The sequence below is a fragment of the Felis catus genome, chromosome X (assembly GCF_018350175.1).
Source record: "Felis catus isolate Fca126 chromosome X, F.catus_Fca126_mat1.0, whole genome shotgun sequence".
NCBI classification, from domain to species: domain Eukaryota; kingdom Metazoa; phylum Chordata; class Mammalia; order Carnivora; family Felidae; genus Felis; species Felis catus.
In genome coordinates, this window is record NC_058386.1 from 121,621,847 (window position 1) to 121,639,017 (window position 17,171).

At 46.6% G+C, this 17,171-nt stretch overlaps 1 protein-coding gene across 11 annotated transcripts in view; it reads left to right on the forward strand.

Annotated features, from left to right (window-relative positions):
- Positions 1–17,171, forward strand: part of AFF2 (AF4/FMR2 family member 2) — a 455,939-nt gene that overhangs the window by 343,759 nt on the left and 95,009 nt on the right. For all 11 annotated transcript variants that reach the window (XM_023249262.2, XM_023249264.2, XM_023249266.2 and 8 more), the window contains one exon: positions 14,688–14,784. In XM_023249262.2, the coding sequence (XP_023105030.2) occupies positions 14,688–14,784 (97 nt within the window). The remainder of the gene's footprint in view (positions 1–14,687; positions 14,785–17,171) is intronic.

A 17,171-nucleotide genomic window follows, 5' to 3' on the forward strand; every position in this document is an offset into this window, starting at 1 on the left:
TGTTTTTTTGTTTTTTGTTTTTCCTGAGGGAAGGTGGCTATTGTGAAGCTGTCAAACTGAGGCAAGTTCAATGGGCTGAAGTGAAGGCGCCCATTAACAATAGCAGCTATCTCTGTCAGAGCCAGGCAGCCGACAGTTACAAGGCAATTTGGCCCTGATAGGTGGGTGATTAAAAATAACAAAAGGCAAGAAGGAGGAGAGGGGACAACCCCTATTACTCCGTGGGCTGGAATCCAAGAGGGCAGCCAGATAGTCCACGCTTGAACCTGGCCCCCAGTTAGTGTGGCGGGCCCCGGGGACGGGGCATCTTCTCGGGAGTCTCCCCGGGTAGGCTCCTGGGGCGGGGGGCGGAAGGTGGGCAGGCCGGGTGTGTGTCATGTCCATGTGTCAGGTGACTGGAGCCTGAGCGTGGGCGTTCTTCACGGTGTCACATCTCAGACTGAAGGGTAGGCGTGGACAACCGGAGGACCGTCAAAGGGAACTGCTCTCTGTGCTCGGGGGGGGGGGGGACCCCAGTCTAAATTGCATCTGTAATCGAACATTGGCATTACCGTAGGAGCGGCCCCCCCACCCCGGCCTTGGGCCCTGAAAGGAGCCAGCTACCTGGTCCCAGGGGGCAGGGGCTGAAAAATCGATTGGCTACCGAGCGCCAGGCCTGGCTCCGGCTCAACAGAGGGGGACCTGCTGCGCCTCTGGGCGGCCTGCCGCTGCCATCGGACCAGCAAGGAGGAGCTCCTTCTCCTGATCTGGAGCCGGGGAGGAGATTCGGTCCCGCGTTCCCTGTGCTTCACGAATCGCTTCCTAAAAGGATCGGCCCAGGGCCAACCCCACAAACTCGTCCCAGCCTGTCCGCCCTTTAACCTCTAAACCGTGCGCCTCCTTCCATCGGTCCTGACGTCCACTTACATCAACTCAGCCCGGTTGTCAGCCCACATTAAACATGCGCCTGCCTGGGGGTTTTCCGGGGCTTGGGCCGGGGGTGGGGGGAGACAGGAGCCTCTGCATGGACGAATGCCTCTCTTGCCTAGCCTCGGGTTTGGAAATTCTGAAGTCAAGGAGGGGTAGAGCATCTCTGCCGAAGGGTTCTTGGCTTGGTCTCTGCCCCCCTCCGGACGGCTGTCTCTTTAATGCAGTGCTTTGTCGCTCCTGGAAAAGACAAAGCCCTTTTCCCTCGGCGCGGCTTCTGCTGGCTGTATCAATTGCGGTGTTAAATGTAGGAAAAATGGAGGGCGAGGAGGATTGTGGGGGGCGGAAATAGCCCTTTTTCTGTTGGCATCTTTCTCCGTAGATGTGAGGAGGAATGCACGTGAGACCTTCTGCCGATCTCTCTAGCAGGGCAGGACGTGGAGTGCTCGGGGACACGGGCTTTGCCATCAGGCAGGTGTGTGTCATCATCCCAGCTCACTCTCTCCCACTGGGCCAGCTGTGTGCCTTTTTTAAATAACAGCTTTATTGCGATTCAGATACCATAAAATTCACCCTTTGAAAGTGCACAATTCTGTGGTTTTTAGAGTCACTTCTCTCTCGAGTTCCAGAACATTTGCATCACCCCTAAGAATCCCCGTGCCATTAGCAGTCATTCCCCATTCCTCCTCACCCCAGCCCCTGGCGACTGGTAATCTCCTCTGTGTCCCTATGGGATTTGCCTTTTTGAGACATTTCATCTATATGGAATCATTTAATACGTGGCCTTTTGTATCTGGCTGCTTTCCCCCTAGCATCAGGATTTCGGTGCCTGTCCAGGCTGTAGCCCGGACCAGTATTTCACTCCTTTTCGTGGCTGAATAATATTCCAGTACAGATTGACCACATCCTATCATTATACTGCTTGGTTTCCAGGCTTCTTCATATGTTACGGATACTAGACTCATCAGGTATATGACTTGCAAAGATATCTCTCTCCCCTACCCTAGGGACACTCTGCTTAATGTTTCCGAGCCTGAGCTTCCTTGCCTAAAAACAGAAAATATACAAGTACAACCTCCCAGATTTCTTGGAAAGAGTCAGTGAAGTGATCCATTGGTGCCCATCACCAAGGGAATGAATGTCTGGCATACGTTAGGCTTACCTGAGTGAGTATTGGCTGACTTTGATTCATTGTGAGACGGGGCAGGGTGTGAGCCCTCAAGTCATAATTATACATCTGACAGGTGCTACGTGAAAGGTTCAAAGTGCTTTGATTGGGCTAACATGTTATTCCTGGAATGACTGGACCAGTTTGGGGGGAGTGATTACATTTGTGTTCTGAATATATTTTATAGTTCTAGAAATGAGATTATAATTACTGGCCCGTATTGGGATCTGCCACTCTCCATATATCTATTTTTATAGCTCTCTCTGTTTCTCTCTCCATCAAGACAGCTAGTTGCCCACCTATCACCAATGTGAGTCTATGAATAACTTGATAGAAATAGCCTAGTGTTGGGACAGGTATCCAGGATTGGCACTTTCTTACCTAAAGCCAAGTCATGAAAGAATTCTTTCCAGTTTTCTATGATGTTGACCCACCGTATGTAAAACCTGCTCTGATGGCTCCCTGGTGTTCTTAAACCACTTTCTTTGATCGGTGATTTCCTCTGCAGCGATTCTTGTAATGCTGCTTCTGAATGTGTTGTTCGAAGAACTCCTGTCCGATTCATCTTAATATCAATAATAATAGAAGGAGTAGCATTTGTTAAGCGCTCACCCTCACACTCTTTTTGCGTGGTATTTAAGTTACTCTTTCCCAAAACCAAGCAAAGTAGGTATCAGCAGCCTCCTTCTAGAGATAGAAAACGGAGGCCCGGAGAGGTCAACCAGTTGACCTAGATTTGCACGGCTAGTGAATGCAAGAGCCCAGTCCATCCAACTTCCATCCAACTTCCAAGTCTTCGCTCTTGCCTTTAGATCGTGTCACCTCTTAGGAGATTGGATTTTCCAGAGCCATGAATCTTTAGGCACCTGGGTTGTTTCTGTGTTTCAGAATTAGAAAGCCAATCCCTTCTGGTTCATCGAGGAATGGTGGTACATAACAACCGAGATCCGTGTGCCGTCACTGGTCAGCAGCGAGCCCTCCCTATTTTGAGAATCCTCCTCTCTCAGAAATCCAGCTCTCCTTTTCAAGTCAAGGGCAGTGCTAAGGTGATGGCCTTACATGTATTCAGCAGGGTCACGGGCTTAGGAAACACCCGCAATGTGTTGGTGCGCCACCATGAATTCATTTGCGCCGAGTTAAAGTTTGGAGAGAGATGGCCAAAATGACTCAACATGGCTGGCTTTCCGCATCAATGTGATTGTGCCATGTGCTGTAATTTATAGTGTAAACAAGTTTTCTGCAAAAGCTAAATATATCACGCAACTCATTTAACATGCACAGAAGGAGCCGTTAAATTATTTCAGTCCCATTACTCAAAATGTTCAGAAAATTCCTCTGTATTAGAGCCAGTGCAGGATTGGCTCTGCAGCCAAGTGCATCAACATAAATGTTGAATTCCTGGGGGAAATGCATGTTACTTAGGGAAAATATATGCCCAGACATTGTGGAGCCCCTTCTAAAACAATTCTCATTTTGTTCGAACAGTAGGATCAAATTTTCAATCATGTTACCCAGCGTCTCTGCATTTGTAAGGCTTGCAGGCGGACGTGAAGGTCAATAAATTGGTGATGCATTTTTAAAAGATTAATACTTTCCGAAATGCAGAAGTGGAAACTGAGGTTTTGCATGTCACTTGCTAATTTTGTCTTTACCTACATGGAAAGAATCTCTTGTGGTAACCATATGTGATGCCTCAAAACTGTTGAAATTGGAGTAATTATCAGAACAAATGGTGTCATTGGATGATATTAGTCTGTTTGTGTTCCTTCTGTCTACCCAGTGAATCGACATTGATACAGAGTTTTAGAAACACTTGAAGCATAGTCATCTGTGATTCCATGTTTATTTTAAAATATATGTAAAAATGGATCTAACCTTCCTACCTACCTAAAACATACCTTTAGATTGACACTTTCCCGTTACGTGTTCCTTATCCAGAAAGGACGTACCCCTTCTCTACCTAGTCTTTAAAGGGTCTGGATCCGGAATGGGTATGAAATTTTATCAAGCGTATTTTTTGGCATCTATTAAGATGATCATATGGTCTGTATCATTTTATTTGTTGATAACATGATGCAGCATACTAATGGATTTCTCAATATCAAGCTGTTCGTGCACTCCTGGAATCTGCTAGATTCATATTTTATGATCGATGTGTAGTCCAGCTGCATTTTATGTAGATTTGAATTTTCCAGATTTGAAAATGTTGATATAATGATAAAGATTCTGTACTGAAAAACTTGTTCCACTTTTGGTGTGCAAAAGCCGTAGGTGGCGAAGGTACTGTTCTTTTCCTTCTGGCTTTAACGCGAGGATACATTTCTCCAGTCTTTCTTGTTTTCAAATAAACTGACATCTGATATATGTAGGATCGTCTAGGCTGAACTGTCTTGAGCCAGTAATCACAGGAGGTGATGACGATTGGGTGGTCACTGTGTGCTAGGGACTTGAAGTTGGGTTATTTCACTTCATAATTACAGAATCCGATCAGGTGGTGCTGTTATGATCCCTCATTCACCCAGGCACGGGAAAGTTCAAGGAATTTGGTCCAAGGTGACACCGCTACAGGGAGTGAGGGTTTGAACCTGGGCCTCTCTGTCTGCAGAGGAGGCTCAATCCCTACTCCGAGCTGTTCACTGTACCCTCGAGCCACACACAGGTCAACTGGCTTTGCAAAGAGGAAAGTTCCTGGTCTCCCAGGACTCTGAACATTGGCCAGTTCTTGCAGATGTGTTTCGCTGGACTCGAGCTATGGCTAACTTAGCTCACATTCGTCACTCGTGGCAGAGAACAAGTCCATTAGGTGTTGTTATGCTTATGGTAGTGACACCCCCAGCCTTCGTTAGCACTTACATGTGAGCAGCACGTTCGACACTGAACATCGGTAAATGAGTTGTTCGGCGTGGCACCGGGACCTGGAAAGCAGAGATTTCTGGTAGCCTGGGGGAATAACCCTGCCCGGCACCACAGACACCCTGCAGGTATCCAAACAGGCCATGTAGGCTGAGGTTTGAACCACAGCTAATCTGAGTCTTGGCAGAACACCTAGTGATCCTCCCAGAACAGGAGAGGACAGGAAGATCTTATGATGTACTTCAAGGCCATCTGCTGCTCGCCCCCCTGTGTCCTCTGGGAGGCTGTCATGAGACCATTTCCCATCACCTCCCAGGTTCTGATGAGATATGGAACATTCTGTCCCACGCCCCGCAGAATAGACCTGCAGCCTATAAAACCCCTTCACTGAGACCAGAAATGGGCTCCTTGGTAACAGAATACCCCACGACTTGCTCTGCAGTCACAGGGCACCTTTTGTTTTGCTGTCGTCTTTTCTGGTGTGTGGGACGAGGAGCGGGGGGCACTGGCACCTTTGGCAAGTCCTCCTTTCTTTTGTTATGTAAGTACTAAACTGTCTGAATCTAAAAGTGAGTCGCTGTAGCTTCACCAGTTGAGTCACTCAGGTCTTAACCTTGGCCTTGCCCTGGCGTGTGTGTGTGTGTGTGTGTGTGTGTGTGTGTGTGTGTGTGGCAGGTGGTACCTGAGCTCGCCTGATGGCATGCTCACAGGGCCCTGAGCTCCATGTGTCCAAGAAAGCTTTTCCAGCTCTAGCACTTTATAGGCTGAAACCCTGTCCACGCGGGCTATGAGACCATTCCTCCTTCTACCCTGAGCAAAAGTGTGTGGGGGGAGGGGAGGGGGTTCCTTCTGATGCAACAGAAAGAGCTGAGCCTAGAAATCAGGTGGGGTTTTCATAAAGAATGGAGCGGCATCACCTGTCATTTTAGCTGGGCCAGAATGGTCAGATGTGACCATTTTGCTTAAATAATCCGAAGGAACGTGTGACTTCTTTATGTTATCAGCGTAAAGCAAATCCTGTCTGCTGTGTCAGTTCAGGTAAGCGGCCCTTTTGGACAGCCTTTCTCACAAAATGGGTCGGAGGAAGAGTTTAAAGCCCTCTAAGCTAAAGTGTTGTGTTCCAGCAGCCGAGAATTCGCAGTGTCTCAGATGTAAGAATTGGTCCTTGCCCCCACGGAGTTTCATGTGAGGCACAGTGGCTGTCAGCAGGCACGATTTGTAGTGCACTTAACAGCGACTTAATATTTCAGTTGTTTTGAAGAGTTTCCATAGATAGAGATTAATGGACCAGCTCGATGAAGGAGTTCTTTACTTAATCCTTTAACAATTAGGAGCTGATGTAGAGAGATAAGTAATGAAGTATCCTCTGTGAGTGGGGGGTACTTTGGAGGTAACCGCAGGGGTTATTTTTTCTCTCTGATCAGCTGTGGTTGCTCTCAGAAGCTGATGGAAGGCTGAAAGGGACAACCCCAAATGAAAGGCTTCGTGGTGAGAAGTTGGCATTTCCTCCTCAGTTATGAGCAGGGCTCACCAGGTGTGTCCCCAGAAAGAAAAGTTGAGGACTAGAGATGCCCCTGCCCAGGAGCTGAGGCCTGAGTGCAGCATCAGAGCCCGGGGAGAACGAAAGGACATCTGTCAATACAGAGAGGCAGCCTAGTGGAGGGTGTGTGTGTGTGTGTGTGTGTGTGTGTATGCTTTGGGCTTTGGTAGAATTTGTGATATAAACTCCATGCCTCGCAGAGTGGCTGAGAAGACTGTGGATGTCACGATCACCAGTGTCCCAATTCAGTTGATTCTGACACGTCTGTACAATCCGGTTCCTTCTCTTCTCCATCCTCACTGTCTCTGCCCTGGCCCAGGCTGCCACCCTCTGCCACCTGGGCCACGCCAGTGGTGATCTAACCGGTTTCCCTGACACCTCCTTCTTCTAGTCAGTTTATATATAGTCTTTCCTCTCAGAGATCTCTACTTCCGACCTTCCGTGCTCCCTCCACGCCACCCACCCCCACTTGGAAACTTTGGTTTCCCACCTCCCCACTTTTAGAAAAAGGCGTGGCCCAGTCTCCCCCCCAACCTACCTCCTTAGGCTCCTCCCTTTTCAGTAACACATATCTACACATAGTATATTTGAGCCAAACCAAGCGTCCCACTCTTCTCGAAACTTCAAGTCTTTGGGCACCTCTGTCTGTTCTCCTTAGGCTTCTCTCTCCTCTGGGACTCCCCAGGAAGTTCATTCTGCCTTCAGGGCATTGCTGGAAGGCCACTGCTCTGCGTAGCCTTCACCAGCCTCTCAGTGGAGATGTAGACATTCCTCCCTCCTTACGCACCTCTAGCACTGAATTATAACATTGTCATCGTTTGCCGATGGAGTCTTTGTCCTTGCGAAAAAGGGCCAGCTTATTGGGGGAAGGGCCCACATCATACTCCTAGTTGCTTCCCTGTGAGTGTGTTTCAAGCACAGTCATAGCAAGTAACAACGATAGTAACTGTATTGATTGACTGCTTACCAACCACTTTACGTACATGATCTCATTTCATCCTCATACTAACCCTCTGAAATAGGGACTATTACTGGCCCCATCTTAACAGATTAGAACACTGAAGCTATAACAACTCACCCAAGCCCACACTTGGTAAGTTTTAGAGCTGGAGTTCAAATTAGCAGAGCCCAACTCCACAACCTGTTTCCCCCCAAATATTTTCTCAAGGCTTTAACTTAAAAGTCTGATTCCATGACCATCCTGCTGGGAACCTTGGAAAAGCCCAGTCCGAGGGCCAGTGCGGGGCCAAACAGTTTGAAGATCTAGGCTATACGCTAGACTATATGCCCAATGAATGGTCTTGGGTGAACCCCTATTAATCCACTTGGATAGCTCTCTCTTGCCCAGGATGACTCAAATGGTATCATTTTTCAGGGGCGTGGGTGTAAAAATAATGTCAAATGTCAAGATCCCTGCTTGGGATATTTTTTAAGACAAAAGATTCTCTTTTCTCCTTTGGAATTATCTCAGCATTTGTTTTCAGGTCCAGGTGGGTCCACCGGGTTCTGGTCTTCTCTGGGGAAATCCAGCCTCCGATGTTTTTACACCCACACCCCTGAAAAATGATACCATAGTGTTATGGTGTATGCAACATTATTGAAAGCCATCAGATTTCTATTAGGCAGTTTGTCATTTGCATGATAACATTGAGTTTCCCGCATCGGGAGAAATTATATAACCCAGAGAAATCTGCCAAGAAAATGAAAATCAAATTCAAAATAATGACCATGGAGCAGAAAATTGGTATTGCACTGAATTTATGTGATCAATTCTAAGGAAGTCCAAGGTTGGAGAGGTGGCAGTTTGATCCAAGTCAATAGTCATATATATCAAGGCGCATACCACCTGTGCATCTAGAGAAAGGAGATCCGTTCTTTTCTTTTTTCCTGCCATTGCCTTTTATGTACTCAGCGCTCTGCCCACACAGACTATTTGGCATTTCCTGATCTTCGAGTTACATAGTATTTTATTCCCATTGCACAGAGAAGTAAACCGAGATTCAGAGAGGTGAAGTAACTTAAATTTATCTAATTAAATTCTATGCAATCTCCTTGGAGCCAAAATGACCCCCCAAAATAAGACTTGAGCAGATGAGCTGTTTTCGCACTGGGCAGGGGAAAGGTTTCTTGAATTTAAAAGAGTTTGAAAAACATTGGCTTAAAGCAGAGGGTCAGCAAACTTTTGTATGTAAATGCTCAGATAGTAAATATTCTGGGTTTGGGGGGGGGGGCGTACGTTCTCCATCACAACTACCGAACCCAGCCATGGTAGCACAAGAACATAGCCAATATGAAGATGAACGGGCATGGCTGGCTTCCAGTATGACTTTATTTATGGATAATGAAATTTGAATGCCATGTAATTTTCATATGTCATGAAATATCATTCTTCTTTTGATTTTATTTTTCTCAACTATTTAAACATGTGAACACCATTCTTAACTCATGGGGCAGTTTAGGAACGGAGGGAGGGCTGATTTGGACGGAGGGCCTCAGTTTGCCAACCCCTGCCAACTGTATCCTTCCCGAAGGAGCACTTTACCGGGTGCTCATTCTATGAACCCCCTTCTCTGATCTGCGTGGCAGGGTGCGTGATCGAGTTGAGACCCAGGCCGTGGGCACAGGGCTAATGGGCCCCACCCAATAGGTCTGCATTGGCCCTCAGACTGGGCTTTTCCAGGATTCGCAGCAGGGTGGTCATGGAATCAGACTTTTAAGTTAAAGCCTTGAGAAAATTAAATGCAGCTTCTCCCAAGAAAGAAGTCTGAACACCCTTACCTCAGGGAAACAGAATGAGCGCTTTGAAAAATATCACTGCCTCTTCCTCATCGCCTGCCTTGCTTACCAGCAAATGATTCAGTGCTGCAGAGGGTCCAGAGCACTAGGTAGGAAAATATATAATTCCCTGAGTAATTCTAAACCAGTCATGTTTCATTCCTCCCAGCCTACTTTATGAAGAGAAAGTGCCCTTTAAGGAGTCAATGGGGCTAAGTTACTCTTCTAGAAAAGGGCCCACAGTACGATGGCTCCTAATTTTTGTTTAGAGCTTAAAACCTGAGTGAAGCAGTGTCCACACTCCCCACCTTCATCCCCACGTCTGCCACTGCACAGTGTGGACAGCAGCACTGGCTCTATCTCCAACACCATTCCAAGTGCAGTCTCCCAGTGTGGACTACAGAGGGGGACACTCAGGCTACCAGATGGAAGCTACCAGAGAGCTGAGGGCAATTCTTAAGGGGCAGAACGTTCTAACGATTAAAGCTCCTGAATACTAGAAGGGCATTGCCTGCTGCCCAGCAGACAATGGCTTATGGCCATGTGGTAGGGATGTTGTAGATATCTCCATTGGATGGCAAGGTGAAATAGATAACCCTCACAGGCACTTCCAACTGTAAGAGCCAGGGTCTATCTGACCGTTAGTCACCAGCATGGCAGCTATTTCCACGGATACTCGGAAGCTGGACTCCAGCCAGTATCGAGTGGTATGCCTGACAAGCTGTATGCCCAGAGAGGTACCATTTTGTAATTCAAAAAAAGGCACAACGTAGGCTTGCAGCCTACACGTTCAGGATTGTGAAGGTTGCTTCTGAGCAAGGATTCTGGATCAACTAAACAGCCTCTGAAGCCCCAGTCTTTTTTTTTTTTTACGTTTATTTATTTATTTATTATGAGAGAGAGAGAGAAAGTGAGAGAAAGAGAGAGAGACACAGAGAGAGAGGCAGAGAGAGAGAGAGGGAAAGAAAGAATTCCAAGCAGGCTCAGTGCTGCATCACCAGCATGGAGCCCGATGCGGGGCTCGATCCCACCAACCGTGAGATCATGACCTGAGCCAAAATCCAGAATCTGATGCTTAACCGACTGAGCCACCCAGGTGCCCCCAAAGCCCAGCCTTTTATACAAAGCTTAGAGCCAAATGCATATTGGAAGTTCCTCGTGAGAGTGGCATGCCCAACGACGAGGCGCTCAAGGTGAGTACAGCTTCCAGCGAGGGACCAAGTCACACCACAGATATAAGGAGCAGGATATCAAGGCCACTCTTACTTCGTTTTTAACTTCCCCTTGGAACTGTATGTTTCCTCAGGGCTTTCAAATCTCCAGGGGATCTTAAGCGCTCTGGGAGGATCGCAGGAAACCCCAGACAGCCATGATGGGTTTCGAACATTCTTGAAGAGTAAACCCAAGCACTGAAGCTTTGCAAACTCCTTCAAGAGCTCTGAGCCATGCTATTTGACACCTCTGCTTGTCTTTGGGTCACCACTGGAGCTCTTTGTTTTCTTGTTCCAATCTGTAAAGTACCGTTTCTCAGGTAATAACAATAGCAGCATATATTGACTCCTAGGCAATTTGTAGGAAGTTTATTTTCTAATCCTTCCCCAACTCTCCAAAGTAGATATTATTGTGGCTCATTTAAACATGTGAGAAAATGCAAGATTTGAAGAGTTTCATTAACGAGTTCAAGAGAACAACCCCATTAGAAAATTCTGTACTTGAACTCAAGTCTGTCTGTCTCTCAAGCTCTTGCTCGTAAGCCAATGCTGCCTCAAGGAAAGGCTTCGTTTACATAGAGCCTTCTGTAATCCTGTTCCAAGACTTCTATTGTTTCCTCTTCAAAATCACCTAAGCATTCCACTATTTATTTTTGAGAGAGAGAGAGAGAGAGAGAGAGAGAGAGAGAGAGAGAGAGAATGCGAGCGGGGAAGGGGCAGAGAGAGAGAGAGGGAGACCCAGAATCCGAAGCAGGCTCCAGGCTCTGAGCTGTCAGCACAGAGCCCAATGTGGGACTCAAACCCATGAACCATGAGATCATGACCTGAGCCCAAGTCAGATGCTTAGCTGACTGAGCCACCCACTCACTCCAGGACTATTTTATTTCTTGATAATACAGAATTGATATGTCATGGTAAAAATAAAAACCAGAGAGTTTTCACACAAAGACAGGCGCTGCGAACTACCGGATCCTTAACAAACATCTGGAGTCACTGAGGAGGCCTCCTTTGTTCTGTTTTCATCTAATTGAAAAGGGAAGAACAATTATTTTTTAAGATTACCTACACGGGAGATTTTTTCACACTGTAGGATACCCAGTGTGTGATGAATTTGTCTATGCAGTTGTGACCTACTGAAAAGAACTTAGCATTTTTCTTCTGAGACTACCTTAACTGCAGTGGGTGTGAACGGTGCTGCTATAATAATTAAATCCAAAATCTTTCATAATCCTCCTCGTTCCCTAGAGTAGTGTTCAGTATTAGTTATGGATGGAAATGCAAACAAGTACATGTATATTCAAGAATAAAGCTTAATAGGTCAGTGAAGGAGCCTTTCTAGTTGCTTCCTTGACTTGTGTTTACCAGGACTTGAATATATGCATCCAATTGTCCTTTATTAACAACCAAATCCACACCGAGCTTGTTGCATGGGGGGTGGGGTGTTTAATGTCAACCGCTATGGAGATTGGTTGCCTGTTTCCAGAATTGTACATCGGAAGGCCATTCATTTCCATGTTAGAATCACATAGAGTTGGTTGGAGAATAAGATAACTGCTGAGTTCAAGACTGAAATCTGACTCTGGATGTGCTAGTTCTCCCTGAAGAAGACCCATAAACCCGTTTCTGGATTAAGCTTTGAGACTTTGTGAGATGTTTACCTTCAGGTTGTTCAGCAAATGAAGATGAGAACAAGGTCTCAGAAAGGCTCTGCTTGTGATTACTTGTTAATGGTGTTAATGGTGTACATTATTTCTAACTATGATGCAATATTTCCAAAGTAATGATACCCTGCATTAATTTTGTGCCTTCCTAAAGCATTTCACATGCTTTTGCTCATATGATGCTCACCCCCACCTCCACCCTGTGAAAGAGTTTAATTATTATCCCATTTAACAGATGCGGGACACAGATGAGGCACAGAGACAGAAAATGCCTTTCCCAAGATATCAGAGTTTATGATTAGCCAGCACTTGAATCCAAATGATCTTGACTCCATGTCAGTATGTTTTGTGGGGTTTTTTGCTGTTGTTGTCGTCACTGTTGATTTTATTTAATATACCATCCTTTGTAAATTACACCCTCTAGGAAAACATTAGATATTCTCAAGTTCTGGCTGGAGATGGTCTGAGTTCCATGTTTGCCTCCATGATTTCCTAGCTTGCATAATCACAAACAAGTTCTGTACCTCTCTAAGCCTCACTGTTCCAATGGAAAATGGGGCTAATAATAGCCCCTCCTTCATAGGGTCCAAATTACAAGCTTCTGGTCAAATACTTGGCACTTTCCCTGACACATAAATGGGTCTTCTGAATGGAAGTAATTGTTGATCATTTATTTTGCTCAACACTTCTGTGTAAATTAACATGTAGACATTGCCCACCTATATTAAGACACACACACACACACACACACACACACACACACAGAAAATGAAGCCCTTTATGACCACCATAAGTATTAAAATATTTGACTTCTATAGCTTATGAGAATGATACCGTTTTCGTTTGCCACAATGTGTTATAAAGAATTATTTGTTTGGAGTCCTAAGCCTGCAATTGCAAGAAATGTGAAGATACATTTTGTCTTCTCTAAGATCTTGAAAACATCCATTAGTCTCATGAAGGACAGTCATAAATCTCACAAGTTTAGTTTATCTGAAACCAACTCTAACAGCTATCCTTCCTAGCAATCATTCTTTATACTGGTCTTTGGTTTTCAGACCTCAGTGAACATGTCCTGATCTTATGTGGCTGAGCATGAGAGTAGGGGGGCCGTGTTTTCTTTGAAGAGTTATTGGCTACCCACTCTGGCCCGAATCTCTTTCTAACATTTGAACATAAGTTCTCAAATAATGTATTCCCTCATTTATCACGTTAGAAGTTGCCTTTTGCCTTTCAACGTCCCTTCTGGAAAAATCACACAGGTAGAAATTAAGAGATGGGAGTTGTAGGACTGGCTCTCGCACAACTAGCTGTGTGACCTTGAGCAGAGCCCTGGACTTCTCTGAGCCTTTCTTTCCTTGTATGCAAAATGAGGGTGGTGGACTATCATTTCTGGGAAGACAGAAGTGAGTAAGTTGCAGCAGCAGCCCACATGGGAAGAAGGGGACACTCAGCGGAAAGCAGGGCACTGATCCAGCTGGAGCCGGGGGCGGGGCAGAAGGAAAAGGTGTCCTTTCTGAGACGGGGGTTCTTTCTTGAAAGCTTTTGCAGAGGAGGTGGGATCTGGCTGAGCTATAGAGAAAAAATAGGATTCACAGAGTCGAAGAAGGAAATTGTAGCCTGGGAGCTGAGCCTGATTCCGAGTCTGGAAGCAAGAAAATGGTAATCAGTCCAAGGAGGCTGGGACTGCCCCCATTTGAAGGCTGGGAACGAGGTCTATAGTTGCATTCAATACATAAAAATATTAACACCGATTACTCTTCGAAGGCTATGTAACTGGCATTTTAAGATAATCAGTCACTCTTCCTGCTGTGGCTCAAGTTTGGGGGTAGAGCGGATGGCACTGTAGGAACAAGAGGCTCTGTGTGCTCGATAAACAATTTTGAAAGTGCTAGTTCATCATCAAAGTTCGTATCTTTCAGGTACCTTGCCTTAGGAGAGAAAGATTTCTCATCCACATCATGGGCTTACATCTCTTGGATCAAATTTTACGGGAAGAGATCGGTCATATATCAAAAGGTTAATGACTAGCCATTTCTCGCCCAGCTATTTTGTGGCCACAGAGCTGCCACAGTGCAGAGGGCACTGCAAGGCAGCGGAAGTTCACTGGGCCTTTTGCCTCTGTCATCCAGAGAGCCCCAGCAGGCTGCGACAGCAGCCTCTAGAGCCAGGGGCTGTTACCATGCCCCTGTTCTTTCATGGGCGACTCGGAGCATCTTTTCCTGTAGAGATCCAATGTCACGTTCCACTCCACAGTGATTGATCAGTACATTTATTACACTTTCAGTAGTAAAAATATATAGACTCCAGTCATCTCTGGAGATGCTGAAATAGTCCTTTTTTTCCCCTTGATTTAGGGGAAGGTAGAGCGGGAAGATGTGTGCGGAGTATGACATAAATATAAGAGCTCAAATATCTAATTAGCTGAAAGAATCTTGGTTCCCTCTGCACCTTTGACAGAATTGCAGCTGTCAGATTGTAGCTCCAATATTTTATCCTCATTGCAAGATGTATCTGAGGATGGTTTCGAAAAGACGCTTTGTAACACGAACATCACCCTGCTTTTTTCGTAGGATGCTTGAGGACGACTTGAAGCTGAGCAGTGATGAAGACGACCTTGAGCCGGTGAAGACCTTGGCCACTCAGTGCACCGCCACTGAGCTCTACCAGGTAGGAGGAGCCTCGGGCTTGGGTCGGGACCTAACGGGAGGGAGCAGAAAGAATGGGAATGCCTTTGCCATCTACAAGCCTACCCTCTGCTTTACCTCTGGGCTTTAGAGAGAGGAAAAGAAGCAGAGATCGGCATGGTGTTCTGGAACAGGTTGAATCGGCTCTCAGTGTCATTCAAGCTGTAGTGAGGGGAACACCCCTTCACCCCCTCCCTCCACTCCCCTGTCGAACGCACAAACCGGTCCTCAGTAAGCCACAGACTGTCTTTCCCTCTCTTGGACTAAGTAAGCATCGTCTCGGGTGAGGTGTAACTTTAGTGACCCTGCTGCGAGGCTCACAGGCCACACTCATTCATTAATTAGGGCATCACGCGAGTGCTGCGCCCCCCCCTTCCCAGGTGCACCGCTTGGAGCACCTGCCGAGCACTGGCGCCCGGCATCCCACAGCGCGCACGAACCTTCAGCCCGGAGGCATGTGGCAAAAACTTGCTGCTGCCCCATCTTCGTCCGCGCTGCATCCTAAGTACTTACGGTCCTTAGCACCACATGAGACGGCAGACACTTGTTTGCAGCGTTTCCAGTGAGACTGGCCTTGTCGGTTTGCGAAGGCCAAGTATCGTCCACGAAGCAGGAGAGCGGCAGCGTAGCGTATCGAGCCAGTGATGCTTCTGCGTTTTCTCTGTGACAGGGCTGTGTCCCAGGTGGGCTCCACCTGGGTGTGTTTATCACCTTAGATAAGGAGCGTGCAAGGGTTGCCTTTTCTTAAAGCTGATACCTGACCAAGTTCTTTTCTACGGTGAAGTTGGCTAAGTCTGGAAAGTGAAAGCAGACGGTTTCCAGGGATGCTCATGTCAAGGTAATTGTCAAGTACAGAACTCCAGGCTCGCTAAATGTTCTCAGACGGGTCGGCAAAGACAAGCTTGGGAAAAACTCCCAAGGCTCGCCTCTTCCGCTCTCATGTGCGGTTGTTGGCCACGCTGAAACTCCTACCGTTTGGTGGAATTTTAAATTTGAAGTCATCTGCCATGTTATGCGGCCAACACTTTACTCTCCATTACTTTCTCCTCCTGATTCGGCTTGCGTTTTTCGTAATATGTAAAAATTGCATCTCTGCGCTTGGGTACCTCATCAAGGACCGGCGCCGTCGTCTCCCAGGGGCTCGCTGTCCCCGTCCTGGATGCAAGCCGTCCCTCTCCCTCTCCTATGTGAACCAGTGTCTGTTATTGCTGCTTTCTGCATTTAAGATACCAGTGACACGGATTGTGTCGGTAAATCAAACAAAAAATCCTACATCATTGAGTTTGACAGATGCAGCATTACTTTTTAATGGAAATGTTTAACACGGTAATCAACAATAAGTGGGAATAGATTCTGTACATTGACTTCCTCTCTATGGGATTACGGACATGCAGTCTGCTTTTTAGCTTCTCACGTTGTCATGTTCTGTATTTACCTGAAGGACTGGCATCAGGTCTGTGGGCCCGAATCATCTGGGTTTTTAGGATGTGTGTTCGGGGAGTGTGTCAGTGCCGAGACCCCCAGATAATCCTAGTTGGTGCGTTGGAGGCTTCCCGTGGCATGCTGCCATTAGACCAGTCATGCCTCCACCAACAAAGCTTCTCATTTGAAGGGGAGATTGAACCGGGGGATCTAAGGCAGGGCAAAAATGACAACTTCTTCCCCCTCGCTGGGCCTAGGGAGCAAGAACCAGATGCAAGGTTATAAACATTTATAAATGAGCCCTCGGTATAGAGTTTGAGGACTCGTTAAAAGGCAGGAAGGCTAAAGACCAAAAGAGAATGTTTGTGCAGGAGCGGACTGGATAGCGCCAAGCAGTGTTTGTTGAGCTCCAACTTCATGAGGCCTCACTCTTTCTTTTTTCAAAGATACGTGTATTGAAATGATTTTCCTGTTTTGTTTCATCGCGGTAAAATTCATGGCGCGTAAAAGTCACCATGTAGCGCATTCACCAGATTGTGCCCCTGTCACCAGTTCCAGGATATTTTCATCACCCCCGAAGGAAATCCCTCATACACGAAGCAGTTTTTCCCCATTTCCCCCCTTCCCAGTCCGTGACGACCAATAGTCTACTTTCTGCCTCTGCAGATTTGCCTAGTTCATAAATGAGTCGCAAGGTACGTGACCTTTTATGACCGGCTTCTTTCACTTGCCGTGATGTTTTCTAGGTCCGTCCGTGTTGTAGCAGCGATCAGTACTTCATTCCTGTTTATTCTTTTCTTTATCTATTCTGTGCCTGATATTAAGTCAGGTGCTCTGTCTTATTTGAACCTCACCAATAAACCTTAGAGGTAGGTTTGCACCCCCTGTCTGAGCTACAGAATTGCAGCAATATTCTATTTGTGCCAGGATGATGGGGGGGGGGGGACA